The following is a 26,735-nucleotide window of genomic DNA, read 5'->3' as shown; positions in this document are numbered from 1 at the left end:
ATGAGCAATCAAAAAGTTATCGCTGGATTTGGATTCTACAATTGCCGCCACGAAACAGTGACAATGATTTAAAACAGCCGCACACCAGGTCTGTATACGGGAAAGACTCGGATTTTGCCGAAATGTTTTGTTCTTATTTCATCTATACTATGTAGAAATTGTGCGAGAACGGAAACGTCTTACCTCGATGTGAGACGACGTGTTGCATGTTATAGGCAGGGGCGCAGGATCCTTGATAGCGCATACATGCGATTGGAGAGAATCAGGAGTACAACTTGGAGAGGAAGAATAGAAGAGATAAGGCTAAGCTAGTTACAAGAGATAAGAGATAACAAGCCGGCCTAACAACCTCTATACGTATCTACGTTGATCTCCACGAGAATACATGAGTCCTGCACATATACGCCTTGCTTGACACCCTCCCTTAATCACAACTTCACTAAGTTGAGATTATGCTTGAAGTCTTCGAAACTCCTTACGGGCAGGGCTTTTGTAAACCCATCTGCCACTTGATCCCGTGAATGGATAAAGCGAATGTCCAAGAGTTTATCAGCCACTCTTTCTCTGACAAAATGAAAATCTATCTCGATGTGTTTTGTTCTGACATGAAACACTGGATTTGCAGACAGATAGGTGGCACCAAGGTTATCACACCATAAGCATGGAGCCTGAGAGCTTTTCACACCCAGCTCCTTTAAGATAGACTGTACCCATATAATTTCTGCCGTTGCATTGGCCAAAGCCTTGTATTCTGCTTTAGTACTAGACCTGGAGACTGTAGCCTGTTTTCTGGCACACCATGATATGAGATTGGGTCCAAAAAATACTACAAAGCCACCAGTTGAGCGTCTGTCATCCAAGCATCCTGCCCAATCTGAGTCAGAAAAAGCACTGACAAGAGTAGAAGGTGACTTGCTGAAATTTAGTCCAATATTCAGAGTATATTTGACATATCTGACAATGCGCTTGGCAGCAGTCATGTGAACTGTAGTGGGTGCATGCAGAAACTGACATACTTTGTTAACAGCAAAGGAGATGTCTGGCCTGGTCAAAGTTAAGTACTGAAGTGCACCTACAAGACTTCTGTATTTTGTACTGTCTTCTAGACTTAGGAGTGTTCCCTCTGTAAGAGATAATTTTTCTGTACTAGAGAGAGGAGTGGGTGTGGGTTTACAACCTTGCAAGCCTGCCTTCCTTACCAAATCTGTGGCATATTTTTCCTGAGAGAGAAGTAACCCATCCTTGTGCTGCTTCACCTCAATTCCTAGGAAGTAATGTAATTCTCCTAGATCCTTGAGAGCAAATTCTGCACCTAAATCCTTCAAGAGTCCTGATATTGCTTCATCAGATGAGCTTGTGACAATAATATCATCCACATATATAAGGACAAACATGGAGGTGTTGAATTTGTTATAAATGAACAAGGAGGTGTCAGATTTGGAAGGGACAAAACCAAGTGTTTGCATCTTTTTACTGAGACGGGAATACCATGCCCTTGGAGCTTGTTTCAGTCCATATAATGCTTTATCCAACTTGCACACATGAGAAGGTGTATATTTGTTTTCAAACCCAGGAGGTTGCTTCATGTACACTTCCTCTTCCAGAACACCATGGAGGAACGCGTTCTGTACATCTAGCTGGCGAAGGCTCCATCCCCTGGAAACAACAATGGACAACACAAGACGAATGGTAGCAGCTTTTACAACTGGACTAAAGGTGTCTTCATAGTCTATGCCATACCGTTGTTCGAAGCCCTTCGCAACGAGTCTAGCCTTATAACGATCAATGGTTCCATCAGACTTTCTCTTAATTCTGAATACCCACTTGCAGTCAATGAAGTTTTTACCTTGCTGTGGAGGAACCAAATGCCACGTTTTGTTTCTTTCAAGAGCCTTATATTCTTCAGGCATTGCCTTTTTCCACTTTTCATCAGTAAGAGCTTCTTCAATTGTGTTGGGCTCACCTGGTTCACCTGTGGAACAGACTAGGCCATATTTGATTAGATTCTTATAATTTTTCGGTTGAAGTACCCCTTGTATATGTTCTTCAATTGTGTTGTGCGGCGTGGTGGTGATGCAGCAGGATCCGTAGCCGCAGAGGATCCCGCAAGAGCCAAGTCAGCGGCAGAACCCGAGGAGGATCCGCCTGCCGCTGCCAGTTCGAGGCGAACATGATCTTCTGTGGCGGCGACTGGAGACGATGGTGAGGAAGGAGCCATAGAAGATCCGGGGCAGCCACTCGGCTCATCATGAGCCCATGATGGCGCGGGACTGTCAGAATCCGGGGCTGGTCCCGCGTCCGCCCGACGCGTGACGGCGCGCCGCTTGTAGCAGACCGGTTGGTCCGCAAAGCGCGTGCGGTCTGGGGCATCGTCGCGCTGCCGCGTGGCAGCTGGAGATTGGCGCGGGCTGGGAGGCGCGTCTCGCCCTGCCGGGGAAGGCCGCGCGTCACGCCGCGGGTCGCTGGCGCCCGTGCACCTGACAACGCCTGGCGCGTCTGGCCCATCTGGCGCGGGCGTGTGGTTGGCGACTGGAACGGATCCCGAAGAGGATCGCCTGGGCGTCTGCAGCTGCGATCCCGAGGGAGATATGCTCCCCTCGCCGCGACACATGCGATGAAGGTCGTTTGAGGTGATTTCTTCGCCATTTTCATCTTTGTTTCCACTGTTTGGTGCTCCTGTAACATTATCAGATGACTCATGCGCAGTGTTAAGAGGGTTAGCCAACATATGATCATCACAATTATTAATGCCCCCTTGATCATAACCGGAAAGACTAGGAGGGAGCAAAAGAATTTCTTTTTGGAGGAGCGCACCGGCATTAGGATGAAGATCTGAAAAAGGGAATTTGGTCTTATCGAAGACGACATCCCGTGAGATGTAAACGCGACCAGTGGAGATGTCAAGGCATTTTACACCCTTGTGTTGGGCACTGTACCCAAGAAAAGCACATTGCATGGATCTAAACATGAGCTTACGTTTGTTGTAAGGGCGTAGGTTAGGCCAGCACGCACACCCAAACACACGAAGTGTGGAATAGTCCGGCTTGACATGAAGAAGCCGTTCTAATGGAGTGTCATTATTGATGACTCGACTTGGGAGCATGTTAATGACGTGAACAGCAGCAAGAAACGCCTCATCCCAAAACTTTAATGGCATAGATGATGAGCTAGAAGCGCAAGGCCAACCTCAACAATGTGACGGTGTTTGCGTTCGGCCGAGCCATTTTGTTGGTGAGCGTGGGGGCATGACACATGGTGTGAGATGCCAAGGATTTGGAAGGAGTTCAACTTCTCGTATTCCCCTCCCCAGTCGGATTGAACAACAATGATTTTGGAGTCAAATTTACGCTCAACAAGTGCTTGGAAATTTTTGAACACTTGAAAAACGTCGGATCTTTTCTTAATAAGATAGATCCAAGAAAATTTGTTGTAGTCATCAATAAAGCTAACGTAATATGTGTGTCTATCAACGGAGCTAGGAGCAGGGCCCCAAACATCAGAAAAGATTAATTGTAATGGTTGAGTAGAGACACTAGTAGAAATTGGATAGGGCAATTGATGACTTTTAGCTCGCTGACAAGAATCACAAATAGTTTCAACATTGCGCTCACCAACATACGGGAGCTTATTTCTCCTAAGGAGTTTTTCAACTAAAGCAAAAGAAGCATGTCCTAAACAATCGTGCCATCGTGTTGACGAGAGTTTGACAACACCAAAAGCTTGTTTATTGAGTCTTGTGCGCTCCGGAATCAACGGGTAAAGCCCTCGAACACATCTACCGCGATAGAGAATTCTCCTCGTGGCCTGATCCTTGATAAAAAAGAAATATGGATGAAATTCAAGAAAAACATGATTATCAAGGGCAACTCTATGAACAGAAAGGAGACTTTTATTGGCACTAGGAACATGCAAGATTTTCTTAAGATGAATTTTTCTACGGGGGTATTAAAAATTGAGTGACCGATGTGGTTTATCCTCATACCTTCACCACTAGTTGTGTGGATTTGGTCCTTGTCGCGGTATTTCTCCTTCATGGTCACCTTCTCAAGTTCATTGGTGATGTGGTTGGTGGCACCACTGTCGACGTACCAGTTGGTGTCGATTCCACAGGAGCCATCTGCAGCAACAACTTTGTCTTCATCTTGGGAGGAGTCGCCATCGTCGTCGTAGCGGTACCAGCAGTCTTTGGCCGTATGCCCTAGCTTACCACAGATTTGGCAGCGAGGTGCATCCGGGCGTGATCTGGTGGAGCCGCCGCGGCGGCCCCTGTTGTTGCTAGAAGAGGGCCGTCTGCCGCCGCCGCGAGTGGTGTTGTTGCCGTTGCCCCCGCCAGAGGCCTTGCCCTTGTTGCGAGGTGGTCCGCAGTGATGAGAGGAGCCACCGCCACGGCCGTGGTAGGCGGCGTTGGCAGACGACTTGAAGCCGCCCAAGGACTGGAAGAGCGCCACATGCTGATCAAAGTTGCTCATCATGGAGAAGAGCTCGTCGATGGAGACCAACGTGGTGCGGGCGTCGAGGGCAGACACCAGGGGCTGGTAGTCCATGTCTAGCCCATGGAGAATGTAGGAGACAAGCGCGTCATCTGGCAGAGGCTTGCCGGCCGCGGCGAGTTCGTCCGCGAGGCCGCGCATGTGGGCGAAGTAGGTGGAGACGGATTGAGTCCCCTTCTGCGCGTTGATGAGGGCCGTGCGAATATTGTTCACCCGGCTGAGCGACTGAGACGAGAACATGCCCGCCAGAGCAGCCCAGAGCGCGGGCGACGTGGTGATCGTGGTCACCTGCACGAGGACCTCCTTGGACAGATTGTTGAGCAGGTAACCAAGAACCTGCTGGTCCTCCCGTACCCAGATTGGGTGGAGAGGGTTGGGCATCGATGACTCTTTCCCGTTGTTGTCCTTGGTGACGAGGAGTCGGGCCGGCTCTGGTGTGGTGCCGTCGGCATAGCCGAAGACACCGGCGCCCCGCAGCTGCGGGGCGATCTGGGCGCGCCACAGCACATAGTTCGTGCGGGTAAGCTTCTCCGTGACCTGCTGGTTGAGGTTTGAGTGGGAGGAGCCGGAGGAAGACATGGCTAGGGCACTAATGGAGGTGAGCTAGATGAGATTGGAAGAGGAGGCTCTGTATACCATGTGCGAGAGCGGAAACGTCTTACCTCGATGTGAGGCGACGTGTTGCATGTTATAGGCAGGGGCGTAGGATCCCTGATAGCGTATACATGCGGTTGAAGAGAATCGGGAGTACAACTTGGAGAGGAAGAATAGAAATAAGGCTAAGCTAGTTACAAGAGATAAGAGATAACAAGCCGGCCTAACAACCTCTATACATATCTACGTTGATCTCCACGAGAATACATGAGTCCTGCACATATACGCCTTGTTTGACAGAAATGATGACACTAGTTTGCAACTGAACTAAACATAGTTGCTTCAGATATGCGGCGCATAGCAAATGACAAACAACATGTAGCACCACCACTGCCCAGGGCACATGTAGAACAACAATATGTACTGTTTTGCATCAATCAAGGTTGAAGGCTCTCGAGCTAAGGACTGTTGGAAATATGCCCTAGAGGCAATAATAAATTGGTTATTATTATATTTCCTTGTTCATGATAATCGTTTATTATCCATGCTAGAATTGTATTGATAGGAAACTCAGATACATGTGTGGATACATAGACAACACCATGTCCCTAGTAAGCCTCTAGTTGACTAGCTCGTTGATCAATAGATGGTTACGGTTTCCTGACCATGGACATTGGATGTCGTTGATAACGGGATCACATCATTAGGAGAATGATGTGATGGACAAGACCCAATCCTAAGCATAGCACAAGATCGTGTAGTTCGTATGCTAAAGCTTTTCTAATGTCAAGTATCATTTCCTTAGACCATGAGATTGTGCAACTCCCGGATATCGTAGGAATGCTTTGGGTGTGCCAAACGTCACAACGTAACTGGGTGTCTATAAAGGTACACTACAGGTATCTCCGAAAGTGTCTGTTGGGTTGGCACGAATCGAGACTGGGATTTGTCACTCCGTGTGACGGAGAGGTATCTCTAGGCCCACTCGGTAGGACATCATCATAATGTGCACAATGTGATCAAGGAGTTGATCATGGGATGATGTGTTACGGAACGAGTAAAGAGACTTGCCGGTAGCGAGATTGAACAAGGTATCGGGATACCGACGATCGAATCTCGGGCAAGTATCGTACCGCTAGACAAAGGGAATTGTATACGGGATTGATTAAGTCCTTGACATCGTGGTTCATCCGATGAGATCATCGTGGAACATGTGGGAGCCAACATGGGTATCCAGATCCCGCTGTTAGTTATTGATCGGAGAGTCATCTCGGTCATGTCTGCATGTCTCCCGAACCCGTAGGGTCTACACACTTAAGGTTCGGTGACGCTAGGGTTATAGAGATATTAGTATGCGGTAACCCGAAAGTTGTTCGGAGTCCCGGATGAGATCCCGGACGTCACGAGGAGTTCCGGAATGGTCCGGAGGTAAAGAATTATATATAGGAAGTGCTATTTCGGCCATCGGGACAAGTTTCGGGGTCACCGGTATTGTACCGGGACCACCGGAAGGGTCCCGGGGGTCCACCGGGTGGGGCCACCTGCCCCGGGGGGCCACATGGGCTGTAGGGGGTGCGCCTTGGCCTATATGGGCCAAGGGCACCAGCCACAAGAGGCCCATGCGCCAAGAATCAAGGGAGAGGAAGAGTCCTAAAGGGGGAAGGCACCTCCGAGGTGCCTTGGGGGGGAGGGACTCCTCCCTGGCCGCACCCTTCCTTGGAGGAAGGGCCAAGGCTGCGCCTCCCCCCTCTCCCTTGGCCCTATATATAGTGGGGGGAAGGGAGGGCAGCCCACCCTAAGCCCTGGCGCCTCCCTCTCCCTCCCATGGCACATCTCCCTCCTCCCGCAGCGCTTGGCGAAGCCCTGTTGGAATCCCGCTACTTCCACCACCACGCCGTCGTGCTGCTGGATCTCCATCAACCTCTCCTCCCCCCTTGCTGGATCAAGAAGGGGGAGACGTCGCTGCTCCGTACGTGTGTTGAGCGCGGAGGTGCCGTCCGTTCGGTGCTAGGATCATCGGTTATTTGGATCACGACGAGTACGACTCCATCAACCCCGTTCTCTTGAACGCTTCCGCGCGTGATCTACAAGGGTATGTAGATCCACTCCCCCCTCGTTGCTAGATGACTCCATAGATAGATCTTGGTGACACGTAGGAAAATTTTAAATTTATGCTACGTTCCCCAACAGTGGCATCATGAGCTAGGTCTATGCGTAGTTTCTATGCATGAGTAGAACACAAAGTAGTTGTGGGCGTTGATTTTGTTCAATATGCTTGCCGTTACTAGTCTTATCTTGATTCGGCGGCATCGTGGGATGAAGCGGCCCGGACCGACCTTACACGTACTCTTACGTGAGACTGGTTCCACCGACTGACATGCACTAGTTGCATAAGGTGGCCAGCGGGTGTCTGTCTCTCCTACTTTAGTCGGATCGGATTCGATGAAAAGGGTCCTTATGAAGGGTAAATAGCAATTGGCATATCACGTTGTGGTTTTTGCGTAGGTAAGAAACGTTCTTGCTAGAAACCCATAGCAGCCACGTAAAACATGCAAACAACAATTAGAGGACGTCTAACTTGTTTTTGCAGGGTATGCTATGTGATGTGATATGGCCAAAAGGATGTGATGAATGATATATGTGATGTATGAGATGATCATGTTCTTGTAATAGGAATCACGACTTGCATGTCGATGAGTATGACAACCGGCAGGAGCCATAGGAGTTGTCTTAATTTATTTATGACCTCCGTGTCAACATAAACGTCATGTAATTACTTTACTTTATTGCTAATCGTTAGCTATAGTAGTAGAAGTAATAGTTGACGAGACAACTTCATGAAGATACGATGATGGAGATCATGATGATGGAGATCATGGTGTCATGCCGGTGACAAGATGATCATGGAGCCCCAAGATGGAGATCAAAGGAGCTATATGATATTGGCCATATCATGTCACTATTATTTGATTGCATGTGATGTTTATCATGTTTTTGCATCTTGTTTACTTAGAAAGACGGTAGTAAATAAGATGATCCCTCATTAAAATTTCAAGAAAGTGTTCCCTCTAACTGTGCACCGTTGCGACAGTTCGTTGTTTCGAAGCACCACGTGATGATCGGGTGTGATAGATTCTAACGTTCACATACAACGGGTGTAAGACAGATTTACACACGCGAAACACTTAGGTTGACTTGACGAGCCTAGCATGTGTACAGACATGGCCTCGGAACACAAGAGACCGAAAGGTCGAGCATGAGTCTTATGGTAGATACGATCAACATGAAGATGTTCACCGATGTTGACTAGTCCGTCTCACGTGATGATCGGACACGACCTAGTTGACTCGGATCATGTAATCACTTAGATGACTAGAGGGATGTCTATCTGAGTGGGAGTTCATAAGATGAACTTAATTATCCTGAACATAGTCAAAAGGTCTTCGCAAATTATGTCGTAGCTCGCGCTTCAGTTCTACTGTTTAGATATGTTCCTAGAGAAAATTTAGTTGAAAGTTGATAGTAGCAATTATGCGGACTAGGTACGTAAACTGAGGATTGTCCTCATTGCTTCATAGAAGGCTTATGTCCTTAATGCACCGCTCAGTGTGCTGAACCTCGAACGTTGTCTATGGATGTTGCGAACATCTGACATACACGTTTTGATAACTACGTGATAGTTCAGTTAAACGGTTTAGAGTTGAGGCACCGAAGACGTTTTGAAACGTCGCGAAACATATGAGATGTTTCGAGGGCTGAAATTGGGATTTCAGGCTCGTGCCCACGTCAAGAGGTATGAGACCTCCGACGATTTTCTTAGCCTGCAAACTAAGGGAGAAAAGCTCAATCGTTGAGCATGTGCTCAGATTGTCTGAGTACTACAATCGCTTGAATCGAGTGGGAGTTAATCTTCCAGATGAGACAGTGATGGTTCTCCATAGTCACTGCCACCAAGCTATTAGAGCTTCGTGATGAACTATAACATATCAGGGATAGACATGATGATCCTTGAGCAACTCGCGATGTTTGACACCGCGAAAGTAGAAATCAAGTTGGAGCATCAATTGTTGATGGTTAGTAAAACCACTAGTTTCAAGAAGGGCAAGGGCAAGAAGGGATACTTCATGAAACGGCAAATCAGTTGCTGCTCTAGTGAAGAAACCCAAGGTTGAACCCAAACCCGAGACTAAGTGCTTCTGTAATGAGGGGAACGGTCACTGAAGCAGAACTACCCTAGATACTTGGTAGATGAGAAGGCAGGCAAGGTCGACAGAAGTATATTGGATATACATTATATTAATGTGTACTTTACTAGTACTCCTAGTAGCACCAGGGTATTAGATACCGGTTCGGTTGCTAAGTGTTGGTAACTCAAAATAAAAGCTACGGAATAAACGGAGACTAGCTAAAGATGAGATGACGATGTGTGTTGGAAGTATTTCCAAGGTTGATCAAATATCGTACGCTCCCTCTACTATCGAGATTGGTGTTTGCGTTGAGCATAGACATGATTGGATTACGTCTATCGCAATACGGTTATTCATTTAAGGAGAATAATGGTTACTCTGTTTATTTGAATAATACCTTCAATGGTCTTACACCTAAAATGAATGGTTTATTGAATCTCGATCGTAGTGATACACATGTTCATGCCAAAAGATATAAGATAATAATGATAGTACCACCTACTTGTGGCACTGCCACTTAAGTCATATCGGTATAAAACGCATGAAGAAGCTCCATGTTGATGGATCTTTGGACTCACTCGTTTTTGAAAAGTTTGAGACATGCGAACCATGTCTATTGGTGTATATGCATGAAGAAACTCCATGCAAATGGACCGTTTGGACTCACTTGATTTTGAATCACTTGAGACATGCAAATCATACCACATGGGCAAGATGACTGAAAGCCTCGTTTTCAGTAAAATGGAACTAGAAAGCAACTTGTTGGAAGAAATACATTTTGATGTGTGCAGTCCAATGAGTGCTGAGGCATGTAGTGGATATCGTTATGTTCTTAATTCACAGATGATTTGAGTAGATGTTGACTATATTTACTTGATGAATCACGAGTCTGAATTATTGAAAGGTTCAAGTAATTTCAGGGTGAAGTTGAAAGATCGTCGTGACAAGAGGATAAAAGATCTATGATATGATCATAGAGATGAATATCTGAATTACGAGTTTGGCACAGAATTAAGACATTTTGTGGAAATTGTTTCCCAACTAATACAGCCTGGAACACCATAGTGTGATGGTGTGTCCGAACATCATAACTGCACCCTATTGGATATGATGCATACCATGATGTCTCTTATCGAATTACCACAACAGTTTATGGGTTAGGCATTAAAGACAACCACATTCACTTTAAATAGGGTACCACGTAATTCCGATAAGATGACAACGTATGAACTATGGTTTAGAGAAACCTAAGCTGTCATTTCTTAAAAGTTTGGGGCTGCGACGCTTATGTGAAAAGGTTTCAGGCTGATAAGCTCGAACCCAAAGCGGATAAATGCATCTTCATAGGACACCCAAAACAGTTGGGTATACCTCCTGTCTCAGATCCGAAAGCAATAAGGGATTGTTTCTAGAATCGGGTCCTTTCTCGAGGAAAAGTTTCTCTCGAAAGAATTGAGTGGGAGGATGGTGGAGACTTGATGAGGTTATTGAACCATCTCTTCAACTAGTGTGTGGCAGGGCACAGGAAGTTGTTCCTGTGGCACCTACACCAATTGGAGTGGAAGCTTATGATAGTGATCATGAAACTTCAGATCAAGTCACTACCAAACCTCGTGGGATGACAAGGATGCGTACTACTTCAGAGTGGTACGTGATCCTGTCTTGGAAGTCATGTTGCTAGACAACAATGAACCTACAAGCTATGGAGAAGCGATGGTGGGCCCGTATTCCGATAAATGGCTCGAGGCCATAAAATCCGAGAGAGGATCCATGTATGGAAACAAAGTGTAGACTTTGACAGAACAGCTCGATGGTCATAAGGCTGTTGAGTGCAGATGGATTTTAAAAGGAAGACGGAAATGATGGTAAATGTCACCATTAAGAAAGCTCGACTTGTCGTTAAGATGTTTTCCGACAAGTTCAAAGAGTTGACTACGATGAGACTTTCTCACTCGTAGCGATGCTAAGAGTCTGTTGGAATTATATTAGCGATTACTGCATTATTTATGAAATCTTGCAGATAGGATGTCAAAACATTGTTTCCTCGACGATTTTTGAGGAAAGGTTGTATGTGATACAACCGGAAGGTTTTGTTAATCCTGAGAGATGCTAATAAGTATGCAAAGCTCCAGCAATCCTTCTAAGGACTGGAGTAAGCATCTCGGAGTTGGAATGTATGCTTTGATAAGATGATCAAAGTTTTGGGTGTATACAAAGTTTATGAGAAACTTGTATTTCCAAAGAAGTGAGTGGGAGCACTATAGAATTTCTGATAAATATATGTTGACATATTGTTGATCAGAAATGACGTAGAATTTCTGGAAAGCATATAGGGTTATTTGGAAAGTATTTTTCAATGAAAAGCCTGGATTAAGCTACTTGAACATTGAGCATCAAGATCTATAAGGATAGATCAAAATTCTTAATGGTACTTTCAAATGAGCACATACCTTGACATGATCTTGAAGGTGTTCAAGATGGATCAGTCAAAGAAGGAGTTCTTGCCTGAGTTGTAAGGTATGAAGTTAAGACTTAAAGCTCGACCACGGCAGAAGAAAGAGGAAGGACGAAGGTCGTCCCCTATGCTTTTATCATAGGCTCTCTACAGTATGCTATGCTGTGTACCGCACCTGAAGTGTGCCTTGCCATGAGTCAGTCAAGGGGTACAAGAGTGATCCAAGAATGGATCACAAGACAGCGGTCAAAGTTATCCTTAGTAACTAGTGGAATAAGGATATGTTTCTCGGTTATGAAGGTGATAAAGAGTTCGACGTAAAGAGTTACGTCGATGCAAGCTTAACACCTATCCGGATAGCTCTGAGTAGAGATACCGGATACATATAATGGAGCAACAATTTGGAATAGCTCCAAGTAGAACAGTTATTTGAAATGGCTCCAAATATAGCGTAGAGATTTGCGAAGTACATACGAATCTGAATGTTGCAGACTCGTTGACTAAAACCTCTCTCACAAGCAACATGATCAAACCCAGAACTCATTGAGTGTTAATCACATAGTGATGTGAACTAGATTATTGACTCTAGTAAACTCTTTGGATGTTGGTCACATGGCGATGTGACCTGTGAGTGTTGATCACATGGCGATGTGAACTAGATTATTGACTCTAGTGCAAGTGGGAGACTGTTGGAAATATGCCCTAGAGGCAATAATAAATTGGTTATTATTATATTTCCTTGTTCATGATAATCATTTATTATCCATGCTAGAATTGTATTGAGAGGAAACTCAGATACATGTGTGGATACATAGACAACACCATGTCCTTAGTAAGCCTCTAGTTGACTAGCTCGTTGATCAATAGATGGTTACGGTTTCCTGACCATGGACATTGGATGTCGTTGATAACGGGATCACATCATTAGGAGAATGATGTGATGGACAAGACCCAATCCTAAGCATAGCACAAGATCGTGTAGTTCGTATGCTAAAGCTTTTCTAATGTCAAGTATCATTTCCTTAGACCATGAGATTGTGCAACTCCCGGATACCGTAGGAATGCTTTGGGTGTGCCAAACGTCACAACGTAACTGGGTGGCTATACAGGTACACTACAGGTATCTCCGAAAGTGTCTGTTGGGTTGGCACGAATCGAGACTGGGATTTGTCACTCCGTGTGACGGAGAGGTATCTCTGGGCCCACTCGGTAGGACATCATCATAATATGCACAATGTGATCAAGGAGTTGATCACGGGATGATGTGTTACGGAACGAGTAAAGAGACTTGCCGGTAGCGAGATTGAACAAGGTATCGGGATACCGACGATCGAATCTCGGGCAAGTATCGTACCGCTAGACAAAGGGAATTGTATACGGGATTGATTAAGTCCTTGACATCGTGGTTCATCCGATGAGATCATCGTGGAACATGTGGGAGCCAACATGGGTATCCAGATCCCGCTGTTGGTTATTGACCGGAGAGTCATCTCGGTCATGTCTGCATGTCTCCCGAACCCGTAGGGTCTACACACTTAAGGTTCGGTGACGCTAGGGTTATAGAGATATTAGTATGCGGTAACCCGAAAGTTGTTCGGAGTCCCGGATGAGATCCCGGACGTCACGAGGAGTTCCGGAATGGTCCGGAGGTAAAGAATTATATATAGGAAGTGCTATTTCGGCCATCGGGACAAGTTTCGGGGTCACCGGTATTGTACCGGGACCACCGGAAGGGTCCCGGGGGTCCACCAGGTGGGGCCACCTTCCCCGGGGGGCCACATGGGCTGTAGGGGGTGCGCCTTGGCCTATATGGGCCAAGGGCACCAGCCACAAGAGGCCCATGCGCCAAGAATCAAGGGAGAGGAAGAGTCCTAAAGGGGGAAGGCACCTCCGAGGTGCCTTGGGGAGGAGGGACTCCTCCCTGGCCGCACCCTTCCTTGGAGGAAGGGCCAAGGCTGCGCCTCCCCCCTCTCCCTTGGCCCTATATATAGTGGGGGGAAGGGAGGGCAGCCCACCCTAAGCCCTGGCGCCTCCCTCTCCCTCCCATGGCACATCTCCCTCCTCCCGCAACGCTTGGCGAAGCCCTGTTGGAATCCCGCTACTTCCACCACCACGCCGTCGTGCTGCTGGATCTCCATCAACCTCTCCTCCCCCCTTGCTGGATCAAGAAGGGGGAGACGTCGCTGCTCCGTACGTGTGTTGAACGCGGAGGTGCCGTCCGTTCGGCGCTAGGATCATCGGTTATTTGGATCACGACGAGTACGACTCCATCAACCCCGTTCTCTTAAACGCTTCCGCGCGCGATCTACAAGGGTATGTAGATCCACTCCTCCCTCGTTGCTAGATGACTCCATAGATAGATCTTGGTGACACGTAGAAAATTTTTGAATTTATGCTACGTTCCCCAACAAGGACAACTTCACACAAGCTCTTAAGGATGGCAAGACCTAGAAGCTCTCCTACGGCCGCAGCCACAACGAGACCACCTTTTGAGATCTCATCACACATGCTCCAAATCAGCAAACTATTTGTGATATGCATCCTTTGAAGTTTGTGGTGCGAACTTGCCGGCTCGTTTATCTCCAAAGTTAAAGATCATAACTGTGGGGTGATGTTCCTATGCCACACATACCCATATCTGTTGCCAGCTTGCTTGAAGCAAAAGGAAAAAAATGCAGGTGCTCAAGCGCCCTGATGCTCAGGTCCATCCCTTCTTGCATACTTGCTTATCTTTAGATATGAATCACATATATATTATCCTTTGCGGGTGTTGGGACATGAGTTTCTCTTCTTGTGCACCAACCCCAAACGCCACAATTAAATCATCCCATGAGAGCTTTCACCTACTTCTCCTGCCTCAAAGTACTCCAAGTATAAAAACCTTGATCCAAAATTCATGAAAAAAATAGTTGGCGAAATTAACATATAACACATAGTACTAATCATGTTACAAGGATAAATCCAAATTTGCAACAAATAATTAGAAACAAAAAAGAAAGACAAATTTAATTTGGAATAGTAGCTTTTCCAATTTGGTCCATAAATCTGGAGCATGGACAATATATTAATTTTAGATTTTTCTTTTTTGTTTCTCAAACAATTAATAGAGCTTGGACTTGAAATCTGTTGGTAGTATTATGTTGTGTTTTCTCCCAGAATTTTTAGCAACCTTTAAATAGACCAAATATATGGGAGTACTCCATGCCAGCGAGTAATATCCCCCAGACCTTCAACATTATGCCTTCGAATTCTGGAACGCAACATGGACTGAGCCAGGAAACTTTGCGTATCAAGCAGAGCCTGTTTGTGCTTGCGTCCAGCACCTGAACGGCTCGAGTTCTCTAAGAAAAACGTTGGAATCAAGTACTACTAATGTGCTGCACGATTTGATACTGCACCATGCGGCAGCACAGTTTTCAGCTGCCGCCTAAACGGACAACTGCTAACTGTACTCTATGGTTTGATATGCCGAATCATGTGTATTATGTGACTACGTACGCACGTTTCACGATTGACACCCACCACCATTAGTCTGAGGCTACGGAAGTGTAGTCTATTGATGGCAGATTTGGATGGTTGCTGCATGCCCGTGACAAGTGACAACAGGAAAAACGTATTTGCAATAAAGGAAATGAAAACAATGGCTACAACCAGCCCATCAATTATTCAAGCGGGCTCCATTATTATACTTAATCGTTAAAAAATTGTTTAGTGTCGTCGGGTTGCAGGAAAAGAAACTGAACACTGAGACAATGGTAAACGATTGACACCTACCACGCGTAAAAACTGGCGATGATAGACAAAAGCTTACGCACGGTATGGCAGGAATCTCATTGCATTTGGTTTATACCACAATGATGGCCACTACGGGACATCTTCAGGCTCCAACTTCGAGCGAAACATTTTGTTACCATTTGGATCTTAATAGCGTCCACTAGCAGGATTGATACCACCTGTTTACTGAAGAGTACTTACTGAAAGCTGAATTAAACGGTTGCAGAATAGCTGGCTGGCTCACCTCATTTAAGTGGCAGAGCAAGCTTTGTTAGCAGGGTCTCTAGAAGTGTTTCCCTCACTCGTTGTCCCAGATAAGTGAACCCCATTCCCAGCACAGCAGCCACCAGCTCTTCATTGACTGACGGTTTTTCCTCCATAAAAGCTGCAAGCCACCACCCCACTGTGCCTATTGAAAGCAGATCATGTTTCTTACTCTACAAATAGACCACAACACAGCTCAGGGTTAGCTAGCATACTGAAAATGGAATGCCAGATATAGTGTAAGGCTGCAAAAGGTAATTGTTTTGCAATGAAAAAACGTTGAATTGTAGAGAATTGTTAGTGGCAGATTTAAATAATTTACCAGCAGCTAACTGTTCTGCAATGAAAAAACTTTGAACTGTAGACACTTGTTTCCAATTAGACAAGCGAACACCATCATTATTTGCTCTGAATAATTTAGCATTGTCAGGTTGCAGTAAAACGATGAGCAATCCAAAAGTTACTGCTGGATTTGGATTATACAGTTGCCACAAGAAACAACGTCGGACAATTGCCGCTACGAAACAACCTCGTAATTTAAAAGTCACACAGCAGGTCAACTGGAAAGACTCAGATTTCAACCGAAATATTTGTTTTATTCAGCTATACTATGTAGAATTGATAGCAGCATCAATTTACCAAAGAATATTTGGAACTGAACTAAACAGTCATAGAGTAGTTGCTTCAGATATGCGATGCATAGCAAATCGGACGAAGTTATGCAGCTCCACTCATATTCTCTTCTCAATCTGGACCAAAACGTGCTTGTATCCTACATGGTTACTTGGCTCGGGGCCTGAATCGGCCTGAAATTCAGCATCCTGGAGAAGTGCTACATAGAAGTAACAGACACCTTCCAGTCCCAGCAAAGCAGCTGCCCACTGTTCTCGGATTCACGTTTTTCTCCACAAACCACAACCCCCCTCTACTTGAAAATAGCATGTTACTGCTAACCTGCCAAACTGCTAGGAATTAATTGCAAATACTAATGCCATTCATCTCACGTATATGAAGATACAGTTGTCTAGCAACCACACATTCAAAGAGGAGATGAAGGACGCAGCAGAAATGTTGCTGCACATGAAGACCAAACGGAACATATCTGCGTAGCACTCAATACTTCAATAGTGCACATGGCACACTCCCTTGCTTCTACTCCTGTTACTCTGCTAGGCATGTTTAAGATGTGAGAGCACCCACAATACATCCAGATCAGTTCTCCACTTGTGTTAATTCACAGCTAAAACCGTCCATCTTTTGACCTCCACCTTCACACTGTATCAAGTCCCTTTTGGCACTACAGGGTTCAGAGAACAAACTGAGTGCTACCACTCAAAGACGAATTTCTGAGTGGACAACAGAATTCCTTAATGACTTAAAGTGTAGTCCTTCCGCTCGCTGACTGCTAAAAATTCCTGTTAATGAGCATCCAGTGTAAAGAAACAGCAAAACAATAAGGGGAAACACTCAGAAGTAAAGTATGGTGGAAATAAAGCCAAATATAGATTCCACAATTAGTTCCAGTATGAACCTCATTGTTTGGATTGATCACCACTTCAGGAAATACAGGACCATGCTAGTTTCATACAGAATCTCGAGTTTCATGCCGAGCCGTGTAAACCATGAAGCAGTCTACATACTTCCCTAGATTCATTCTTTTATCACTGTGCTGAAAATTTACAAGGAACAATATGCATCATTCACTGCAAGCTTTGTGGAGCACAAGAAGCAACTGACCTATTTTATATTTTATTTTTTTTCAAGAAAATGCAAAGACTACGTTTCTTTTCATTGAAAAGAGGGGCGGGGGGGGGGGGGGGGGGGGGGTTAAAAGTTACAGGCCTCCTAGGAGGTGGTTTACAGTTTGTGTTACAATGATTTTAATGGACATCCCCAGCTCGAGCCCAGAGCGCTGCCTCGGCTCTGATTTTCTCGGTCAGCAAGTGGACAGAGGGTCGATCCCCATAGAAGACACATGCGTTACGCTGTTTCCAGATCATCCATCCCGTCAGCAGCATCACGGTAGCCAGTCCCTTGCAAAGAGATTTGGGAGTCGTCTCTTTGACAGCTAGCCACCATTCGTTGAGGGAGGTGTCCTGGTCAGGTGGCCTGCACGTCATCCTCAGCCAGGAGAGGATATCATCCCAGACCTGCCTAGAGAAAGGGCAGGAAACTAACCTATTTTCTCAACCGATCTAATGTGAGATCCATTTGGGGTGTAATCAGAAATGCTCTAGAGCGGGAGACATGCACTATTTCAACTGGAAAACTCTATAGCCAACTGGTACACAGGGAATCTGGAATCCACAGGAATTTACTACATATTTGGATTACATACAGTCCCATAGACCATTTGATTCAAAAGAAATAAACTGACCTTTAACGATAAGATTTTAAAACTGGCTGAAGTTGTTTTCCATTTCACCTCTTTGCAGGGGAGAGACTGCTCAGTGCTCAGGTAGTCTGAGGTCACGTAAATCAGTGCAATGATCTGTCTGCTTCGATAAACCATGACGGAATCTAAAGCTACAAGCAGAAGACAACAGTTCCCACATTTACAATGCTTTGATTTGTTGTGTTTTCCTGAATGCGGTGACTTTGCAGCATCTCCTTTTCAGTTTCATGTGCTCAAATGTCTGGAAGATGCATGGCTCATTTGTGTCGTTGTAATCTTGTACATCTTTGAATTCAATAAAATAAGCCAGGAGATATGCCCCGGATAAAAAAAAGATGCATAAGCATGGTAATGTTCAAAAGGTCAGGATGGCACTAAGTACTCTTAGTCTTATGAAATATTCATGCGCAAAATGGGAGTAAACCAGCTCAAGCAATTAACAAGAGCAATGATCTAAAAAAAGGGGAATCTTCATATATTAACATAACGAAGCAAGTTAATGGCCGTCCAAATATTCATATATCAAATATCACACGGCATTTGTATGTTTCATACAATATCACTTCTATAATAAAATTAGGATACATGTGCAGTACATGACTTCATAAATCACATAAGAAAAATGAAAAACATAAAGAAAAACACCTGTAGTTCTAGGTACATACTCCCGTCATTCAATGATCTAAGGAAGCATTCTTCAACGGACTTTCCAACAGATACTCACAATCTAATAAACTAACTATATTTAGCCTTATGCATCATTACATTTTCATTCATCTGATATCGTCATGCTCCTTTTCATTCATCTGATATTGTCATGCTCTCTGAAGGTAGTAAATGAAAATTTGGTAGAGAAAAATTCTGAAATTAAGACAAAATATTGCAAAGTTTACCTCATGGCATTTTCGATTCACAACAGAGCTACCTCTCCGTGGAGTTTGTCACAACAACTGTTCCTTTTCGCCAATATAGTATCTTGAAAAAGCCTTCGTTGCACTGATATTATTTGTGCTTTTTTGGTAGTTCATTTAGATTGCTGTTTTTTCTTTTGAATCTCCTTATCAAGGAAAATCATTATTGTTTCCGTCACGTGATTTGGAGCAATGCCTTCTGCAATCATCCTCCTCAAATACTTGTCGGCTTCCTTCAACCTACCAGCTTTCACATTAATATTGATCAAGGTATTAAAAGTAACAAGATCTGGTTTCATGCCCCTTGTGATAATCTGCTCAAGCAAACAGTTTGCTTCTTCAACCTTTCCGACCTTTCCCAATTGATTGATCAAAGTGTTGTACATAACAATATCCATGTAAACACCTTTCTTTGACAATTGTTCCATGATTGAGCTAGCTACCTCTGTTTTTCCCATCTGGCCAAGACCTTGTATTATCAGGTTGTATGTTGCTATATCATTGGGGCAGAGCTGTCCACCCCTCTCATGAAGAACTGCCCAGACCTGCTTCAAATACCCCTTCTTGACAAATGAGGTCATCAGTGAATTGTATGTATAACTTGTCCCTTTCCTTCCCAGATTTGTAAAGATCTCAAATAACTTGCAGGCTACACTCAACTTCCCTTTGGCTAAAAAGATTGACATATATGTATTAACCATGTCAGCATCAAAAGTTTTACCCCCCATGCCTTCCACCCTCTGACCTCTGTGCACTGTAAATATAGCAGAATTATTTGAATGATCAGCATGTTTGGCAAGATGATCCAAGTGTGGGGACAAAGACCAATCATCCTTGGGTTCATTATGTGTGGTTCCTTCATTTGTATCAGTGCATACTGCAGGATTGAGCAAACTCATCACATCGTTCATATTACCATCAAATGGAAAGATTGATGTTCCATCTTTCGCTCTATCTTGTGGTCCTGTCAAGGCATCCATCATGTTGGACTTCCATCGAAAGGCATCTGGCAAGACAGAGCTATCTCTTATGATCTTCACTATCTTCTCTTCCAAATCCCACCGTCTACTCTTGTTAAAACCTAGAAGTAATGATGTAACGGTAACCAAATCAATAACAAAGCCCCGCTCTTCCATCTCTTTCACCAAACTGACTGCCTCTGCAACTTGGTCCCCTGTCCCCTCCTTGCAGAACTCCCTTACCATGATACTGTACGCAATCCCATCCAATAGCTGACCTTTCTTCCTTAGCTCATAGAACAGCCGACATGCTGCTTCTGCCCTCCCGTTCTTGAACAGCCCATCGATCACAGTGTTATGTGTGCTCGCTGAGCATTGGATCCCATCCGCCACCATTGTCTCGAAAAAACCGCATGCCTCATCAAGCCTCTTTGCTTTGAAGAGTCCATTTAGAAGCGAATTGTACACCACGACATCCCCCTTCAGCCTGGTGCCCCCGCGCATCTCCTGAAACATACGCAGCGCGTCATCCATCCTGAAACTCTTGCAGCACCCATCCACAACCGCGCGGTAAGTGAACACGTCTGGGTGGATCCCAGCCAACTTCATTTCATCAAAGACCAGCAAAGCGTCAGCCACCCTCCCGCCAATCACAAGAACACGAATGACCGAATTGTACGTGCATATATCTGGCACAAGCGGAGGAGAGGCGGCTTTCATAGCCGCGAAAAGCTTGAGGGACTTGTCCAGGCGCTTCCACTTGCCGAAGGCGTGGATGCAAATGTTGTAGAACCTCAAGTTGGAAGGAAGGCCCCTCCTTGACATTTCGTCGAACACATGGCAGAAGTCATCGTAGAGGTTCGCCTTGGACAGGGCGAGGAGGAGGCGATTGGTGGCTCGGACGTGAGGCGGGTGGGAGGCGATGGGAAGCAGCCTGCGGATGGCGGGGACGGCGGAGAGGGGGTCAGGGCAGGCGATGAGGGAAGGGATGGCGGCGGCGGCGAGGCGCGGGAGGAGGTCGGGAGGGGCGTCCTGGAGGAGCGCGAGCGCGGCGTCGAGGCGGGAGGCGGAGAGGAGCGCGGAGAGCAGGCGGGGCAGGAGGGCGTCGGGGGACGGGGAGGAGAGCGCGAAGGGGAGGAGCGCGTCGAGGAGCGGAGGGGAGTGCGTGGCGAGCGCGCGGAGCAGGACGGGGAAGGTGGCGGCGAGGTGCGGGGAGGCGGGCGGCGTGGCGGCGAGGAAGAAGGAGAGCTTGGAGGTGGGCGGGAGGGCGGGGTGGCGGAGGACGTGGAGGCGGACGGGGAGCGGCAGCGGCGCGGCGGGCAGGAGCGCGGGCGGGATGTGCGGCGTGGTGAGGAGGTGGTTGGCGAGGCGGGTGGCGAGCAGCGCGTCCGTGAGGTCGGAGAGCGGCACCGCGGCGGCCGTGGCCAGGCGCCGGACGCGCGCCGCCGGCAGCATCATGCTGCCCCGCTGTGGCGCCTGACCGTGGCGAGAGTGTCTCGTTCGTCCGACTTTTTTTTTTCGTTTCTTTTCTTTTGATGATTTTGAGGATGAGGATAGTGGAGTGTGATTTGTTCTGCACTCGGCTTCAATATTTGTTTGTGCGAGTGTGTATATTGTTCTTTATAAATTCGGCTAAACTTTACTCAAGATAAAACTATAATATGTAAATAAAAACAGGCAATTCTTTCAAATCTTTATTAACTGGACTAAGCCTGGTGGTACGGCTCTAATTTTTTCTTGACAAACTCTTGTATGGAATGCCATGAAGTTTTTTGAGAGCACAAGTGTGGAAGTTTCCCGAGCTAAGCACGACTCCACACAAGCTCTTAAGGATGGCAACACCTTGAAGCTCTCCTACGACAGTAACCACAACGAGATTATCTTTGTGATCACATCACACATCTACCAGATTAGCGATCTATTGATGATATTCATCTTTCAAGGTTCGTCATGCAAACTCGCCGGCTCGTTAAACTCCACGGTCAAAGATCATAGGAGTGGGGTGATGTCCCTATGTCACCCATGCCCATATATGTTGCTAGCTTGCTTAAAGTAAAAGGAAAAATGTAGGTGCTCAGGTCCATCCCTTCTTGCATGCTTGCCTGCCTTGACATATGACTAGCATGCATACTGGCATATATATTACCCTTTGTGGGTTTGCTGGGGCATGACTTTCTCTTTTTGTGCACCAACCCCAAACGCCATAATTAATCATCCCATGTCTGCTTGTCACCTACTTCTCCTACCTCAAAATTGGCTAGCCACGACATTAAGAATGTATTATGTACTCTCATACGTAGAGTACTCCTAGTATAAAAACCTTGACCCAAAATTCATGAAAAAGGTACTTGGCGAAATTGACACATAACACTAACACATACCGGTCATGTCAGAAAGATCAAATACAGATTTGTAATACATAACTAGAAACAAAAAAAGAAGAGAAGTCTAATTTGGAATAGTAGCTATTCTAGTTTGGTCCATAAATTTGGAGCATGGACAATAGTATTAATCTTGGATTTTTCATTTTGTTTCTCGAACAATTAATGGTGCTTGGACCTGAAAATCTATTGTAGTATTGTGTTGTTTTCTTCCTTCAGATTTTTAGCAACATTTTAATGGACCCAAATATATGAGAGTATTTTTAGTGCTCCATGTCAGGGAGTATGGGATATGGGATACCCAGTCATTCATCTAAACATTTTTAGTTAGGTTTGCGTTCCACCTGCTATACGTTAGGTGGGCCATAAGCTCTGTTGATATTATGCCTTTGACTGTATCTTTAACTGCATATCATGGAGGGTCATATCGTTATCTGATCTAGAGGTTTTGGATAAGGCGCGTATGTCATTAGACATTCTGAGTGTTACATTTAAATGACTTAGACATAGATCAATATAACCTTATATGAGTACTTATTGTGATATATGTGATTCGATGAGCCTCGTGCGCGTACTCATATGAGTTCTTTGATCAATAACCCACAACGGCAAGCAATTTAGAGATCTCTTATGATACTGCCATTTCAATGTAATGGCATCAACAAGTTGAGAGATCATCAATCTTGTAGATCTAGGAGTCCCAATCAATCTAAACTAGTTCCTAACATGGCTTGTATTAGCAACTTGAGGGTAATACCAAGGCAGAAGCAGTTCTAGTGTGTTCTTAGATCTAGGAGTCCCAATCAATCTAAACTAGTTCCTAACATGGTTTGTATTAGCAACTTGAGGGTAATACCAAGGCAGAAACAGTTCTAGTGTGTTCATAGATCTAGGAGTCCCAATCAATCTAAACTAGTTCCTAACATGGCTTGTATTAGCAACTTGAGGGTAATACCAAGGCAGAAGCAGTTCTAGTGTGTTCTTAGATACCAAGGTAGAGCAAAGGAATTGATTAATGCAGGTGCAACCACGTGAGTAAGTAAGGTGTAATTCATCCAAAACTGGCGGAGGACGTGGGCGGGAGGGCCGGGTGGCGGAGGGCGTGGAGGCGGACGGGGAGCGGCAGCGGTGCGGCGGGCGGGATGTGCGGCGTGGTGAGGAGGTGATTGGCGAGGCGGGTGGCGAGGAGCGCGTCCGTGAGGTCGGAGAGCGGCACGGCGAAGGTCGTGGTCAGGCGCCAGACGCGCGTGGCCGGCTGCAGCATGCTGCTCCGCTGTGGCTACGCGTGTGCGCCTGGTTTGTTACACCTTCTACAACTTCTCCTGCCGCGGCATGGCGTGGTGCCGATGGAGTCGGGAGGAGGCCGTGGCGCACTAGCGCTGGCGAGAGCGGCTCTGCTCGACGACCGGCGGAGGTCGCTGCCAGCTGGCCACTACGAATCTACGATGGTGTGAAACAGCTGGAGGAGCCGGGGATCGGTGTTGCATAGTGGGGTGTGATTTGTTCTGCTCTTGCTGTGTGAAAAAAATATTCTGTGTGTGTGAATGTTCATATTGTTTTTGTTATAAATTTAGTTAAACTTTATTTATGATAAAACTAATATCGAACATTGGGCGAAACAACCCATTTCAAATCTTTGTAAGTGGACCAAGTGTGGTAGTACAACTCTATAACTTTTTTCTTGACAAACTCATGTATGGAATGCCATGAACTTTTCTCAGAGCACATATGGAACAACTTGAGCTATGGTAGTATTTTGCATCAATCAGCATTGAAGATTCTCGAGTTAAGGACGATTTGACACAAGCTCTTAAGGATGGAAGTATCTTTAGGCTCTCCTACGGCCGTAACCACAGCCAGATCATCTCTCTGACCAGCAACATATTGGTGATACGCATCTTGCGAAGTTCGTCGTGCGAACTCGCCGGCTCGCTAAACTCCATGGTCAAAGATCATAGCTGTGGGGTGATGTCCCTATGCCACCCATGCCCATATCTATTGCTAGCTTCCTTGAAGTAAAAGGGGAAAATGTAGGTGCTCAAGCGCCCAGATGCTCAGATCTATCCTTTCTTGTAAGCTTGCCTACTTTGAGATATGTCTGGCGTATATATTACCCTTCGCGGGCTTGTTGGACACGAGTTTCTCTTGTGCACCAACCTTGAGCGCCACAATTAATCAGTCCATGTTTGCTTGTCACCTACCTCTCATACCTTAAAATTGGCTAGCCACGACATCGAGAATGTATAGTGTACTCTCGGACATGGAGTACTCCTAGTAGAAAAACCTCCATCCATAATTCATGAAAAAAAGTTGGTGAAATTGACACATAACAAATACCAGTCATGTTACAAAGATCAAATCCAGATTTGCAACACATAACTAGAAACAAAAAGGAAGAGAAATCTCTTTTGGAATAGTAGCTATTCCAATTTGGTCCATAAATTTGGAGCATGGACAATAATATTAATCTTGGGTTTTTCTTTTTTCTTTCTCGAACAATTATGGAGCCTGGACTTGAAACCTATTGTAGTATTGTGTTGTTTTCTTCCTTCAGATTTTTAGCAACTTTTTGATGGACCAAAATATATGGGAGTACTTTGAGTGCTCCATGTCAGGGAGTACGGGATATGGCATACCCCAGTCATTCATCTAAACATTTTTAGTTAGGTTTACGTTCCACTTGTTGTACGTTAGGTGGGCCATAAGCTCTGTTGACATTATGCCTTCCACTGTTTCTTTAACTGCATGTCATGGATGGTCATATCGTTATGTGATCTAAAGGTTTTGGATAAGGCGCGTAGGTCATTAGACATTTTGAGTGTTACATTTAATGACATAGATCAATATAACCTTATATGAGTACTTAGTGTGATATATGTGATTCGATGAGCCTCGTGCGCGTACTCATATGAGTTCTTTGATCAATAACCCACAACGACAAGCAATTTAGAGATCTCTTATGATACTGCCATTTCAATATAATGGCATTGACAAGTTGAGATAGATCATCAATCTTGTAGATCTAGGAGTCCGGATCAATCTAAACTAGTTCCTAACATGGCTTGTATTAGCAACTTGAGGGTAATACCAAGGCAGACGTAGTGATACCAAGATAGGGAATTGATTAATGCAGGTGCAACCACATGAGTAAGTAAGGTTTAATTCATACAAAACCGGCGGAGGACGTGGGCGGGAGGGCCAGGTGGCGGAGGACGTGGAGGCGGACGGGGATCGGCAGCGCTATGACGGGCAGGAGCACGGGTGGGATGTGCGGCGTGGTGAGGAGGTGGTTGGCTAGGCGGGTGGCGAGCAGCGCGTCCGTGAGGTTGGAGAGCGGCACCGCGGCGGCCGTGGTCAGGCGCCGGACGCGCGCGGCCAGTGGTAGCATGCTGCTCCGCTGCGGCTACGCGCGTGTGCCCGGTTTGTTACACCTTCCACAAATTCTCCTGCCGTGGTGCGGCGTGGTGCCGATGGAGTCGGGAGGAGGCCGTGGCGCACCGGCGCTGGCGAGAGCGGCTCTGCTGGATGATCGGCGGAGGTCGCTGCCGGCTGACCAGTACGAATCTACGATGGTGTGAAACGGCTGGAGGAGTCGGGGATCGGTGTGGCATAGTGGGGTGTGATTTGTTCTGTTCTTGCCGTGTGAAAAGATATTGTATGTGTGTGAATGTTCATATTGTTTTTGTTATAAGTTTAGTTAAACTTTATTTATGATAAAACTAATATCGAATATTGGGCGAAACAACCCATTTCAAATCTTTGTAAGTGGACCAAGCATGGTAGTACTCCTCTATAACTTTTTCTTGACTAACTCATGTATGGAATACCATGAAGTTTTCTCAGAGCACATGTAGAACAACTTGAGCTACGGTAGTATTTTGCATCAATCAACGTTGAAGATTCTAGAGTTAAGGACGATTTGACACGAGCTCTTAGGGATGGAAGTATCTTTAAGCTCTCGTACAGCCGTAACCACAGCCAAATCATCCCTCTGACCAGCAACATATTGGTGATACACAGCTTGCGAAGTTCGTCATGCGAACTCGCCGGCTGGCTAAACTTTGTGGTTAAAGATCATAGCTGTGGGGTGATGTCCCTATGCCACCCATGCCCATATCTGTTGCTAGCTTGCTTGAAGTAAAAGGGGAAAATGTAGGTGCTCAAGCGCCCAGATGCTCAGATCCATCCTTTCTTGTAAGCTTGCCTACTTTGAGATATGCCTGGCGTATATATTACCCTTCGCGGGTTTGTTGGACACGAGTTTCTCTTGTGCATCAACCCTGAACGCCACAATTAATCAGCCCATGTCTGCTTGTCAGTTACCT

General features: G+C 45.7%; 1 protein-coding gene across 6 annotated transcripts; it reads right to left on the bottom strand.

Annotated features, from left to right (window-relative positions):
• Window positions 1-14,201: 14,201 nt before the first annotated feature.
• On the bottom strand, window positions 14,202-21,572 carry LOC147974595 (Tetratricopeptide repeat (TPR)-like superfamily protein). Of its 6 annotated transcripts, none has more exons than XM_087517606.1 (4): window positions 19,053-21,572; window positions 16,404-17,179; window positions 15,745-15,937; window positions 14,202-14,582 (listed from the first exon to the last, which is right to left on the bottom strand). In XM_087517606.1, the coding sequence occupies exon 1, from the start codon at window positions 21,485-21,487 to the stop codon at window positions 19,184-19,186; it is 2,304 nt and encodes a 767-aa protein (XP_087373732.1). In that variant the 5' UTR covers window positions 21,488-21,572; the 3' UTR covers window positions 14,202-14,582; window positions 15,745-15,937; window positions 16,404-17,179; window positions 19,053-19,183. The 6 variants fall into 6 exon arrangements, with proteins under 6 accessions (XP_087373732.1, XP_087373731.1, XP_087373733.1 ...); XM_087517605.1 differs by having other exon boundaries at window positions 14,203-14,578; XM_087517607.1 differs by lacking the exon at window positions 14,202-14,582 and adding an exon at window positions 18,142-18,444 and having other exon boundaries at window positions 14,624-15,937.
• Between the last annotated feature and the right edge of the window lie 5,163 nt (window positions 21,573-26,735).

This window comes from Triticum urartu, chromosome 4A (assembly GCF_056163025.1).
Source record: "Triticum urartu cultivar PI428250 chromosome 4A, HENAU_Tu73, whole genome shotgun sequence".
Classification (NCBI taxonomy): domain Eukaryota; kingdom Viridiplantae; phylum Streptophyta; class Magnoliopsida; order Poales; family Poaceae; genus Triticum; species Triticum urartu.
The sequence above is the reverse complement of the archived record's forward strand: the minus strand, read 5'-3'. Positions and strand labels throughout refer to the sequence as shown.

Bases quoted from the DNA above. Each gene is read 5' to 3' on its own strand.
- LOC147974595 (XM_087517606.1), bottom strand. From the start codon at position 21,487: ATGATGCTGCCGGCGGCGCGCGTCCGGCGCCTGGCCACGGCCGCCGCG.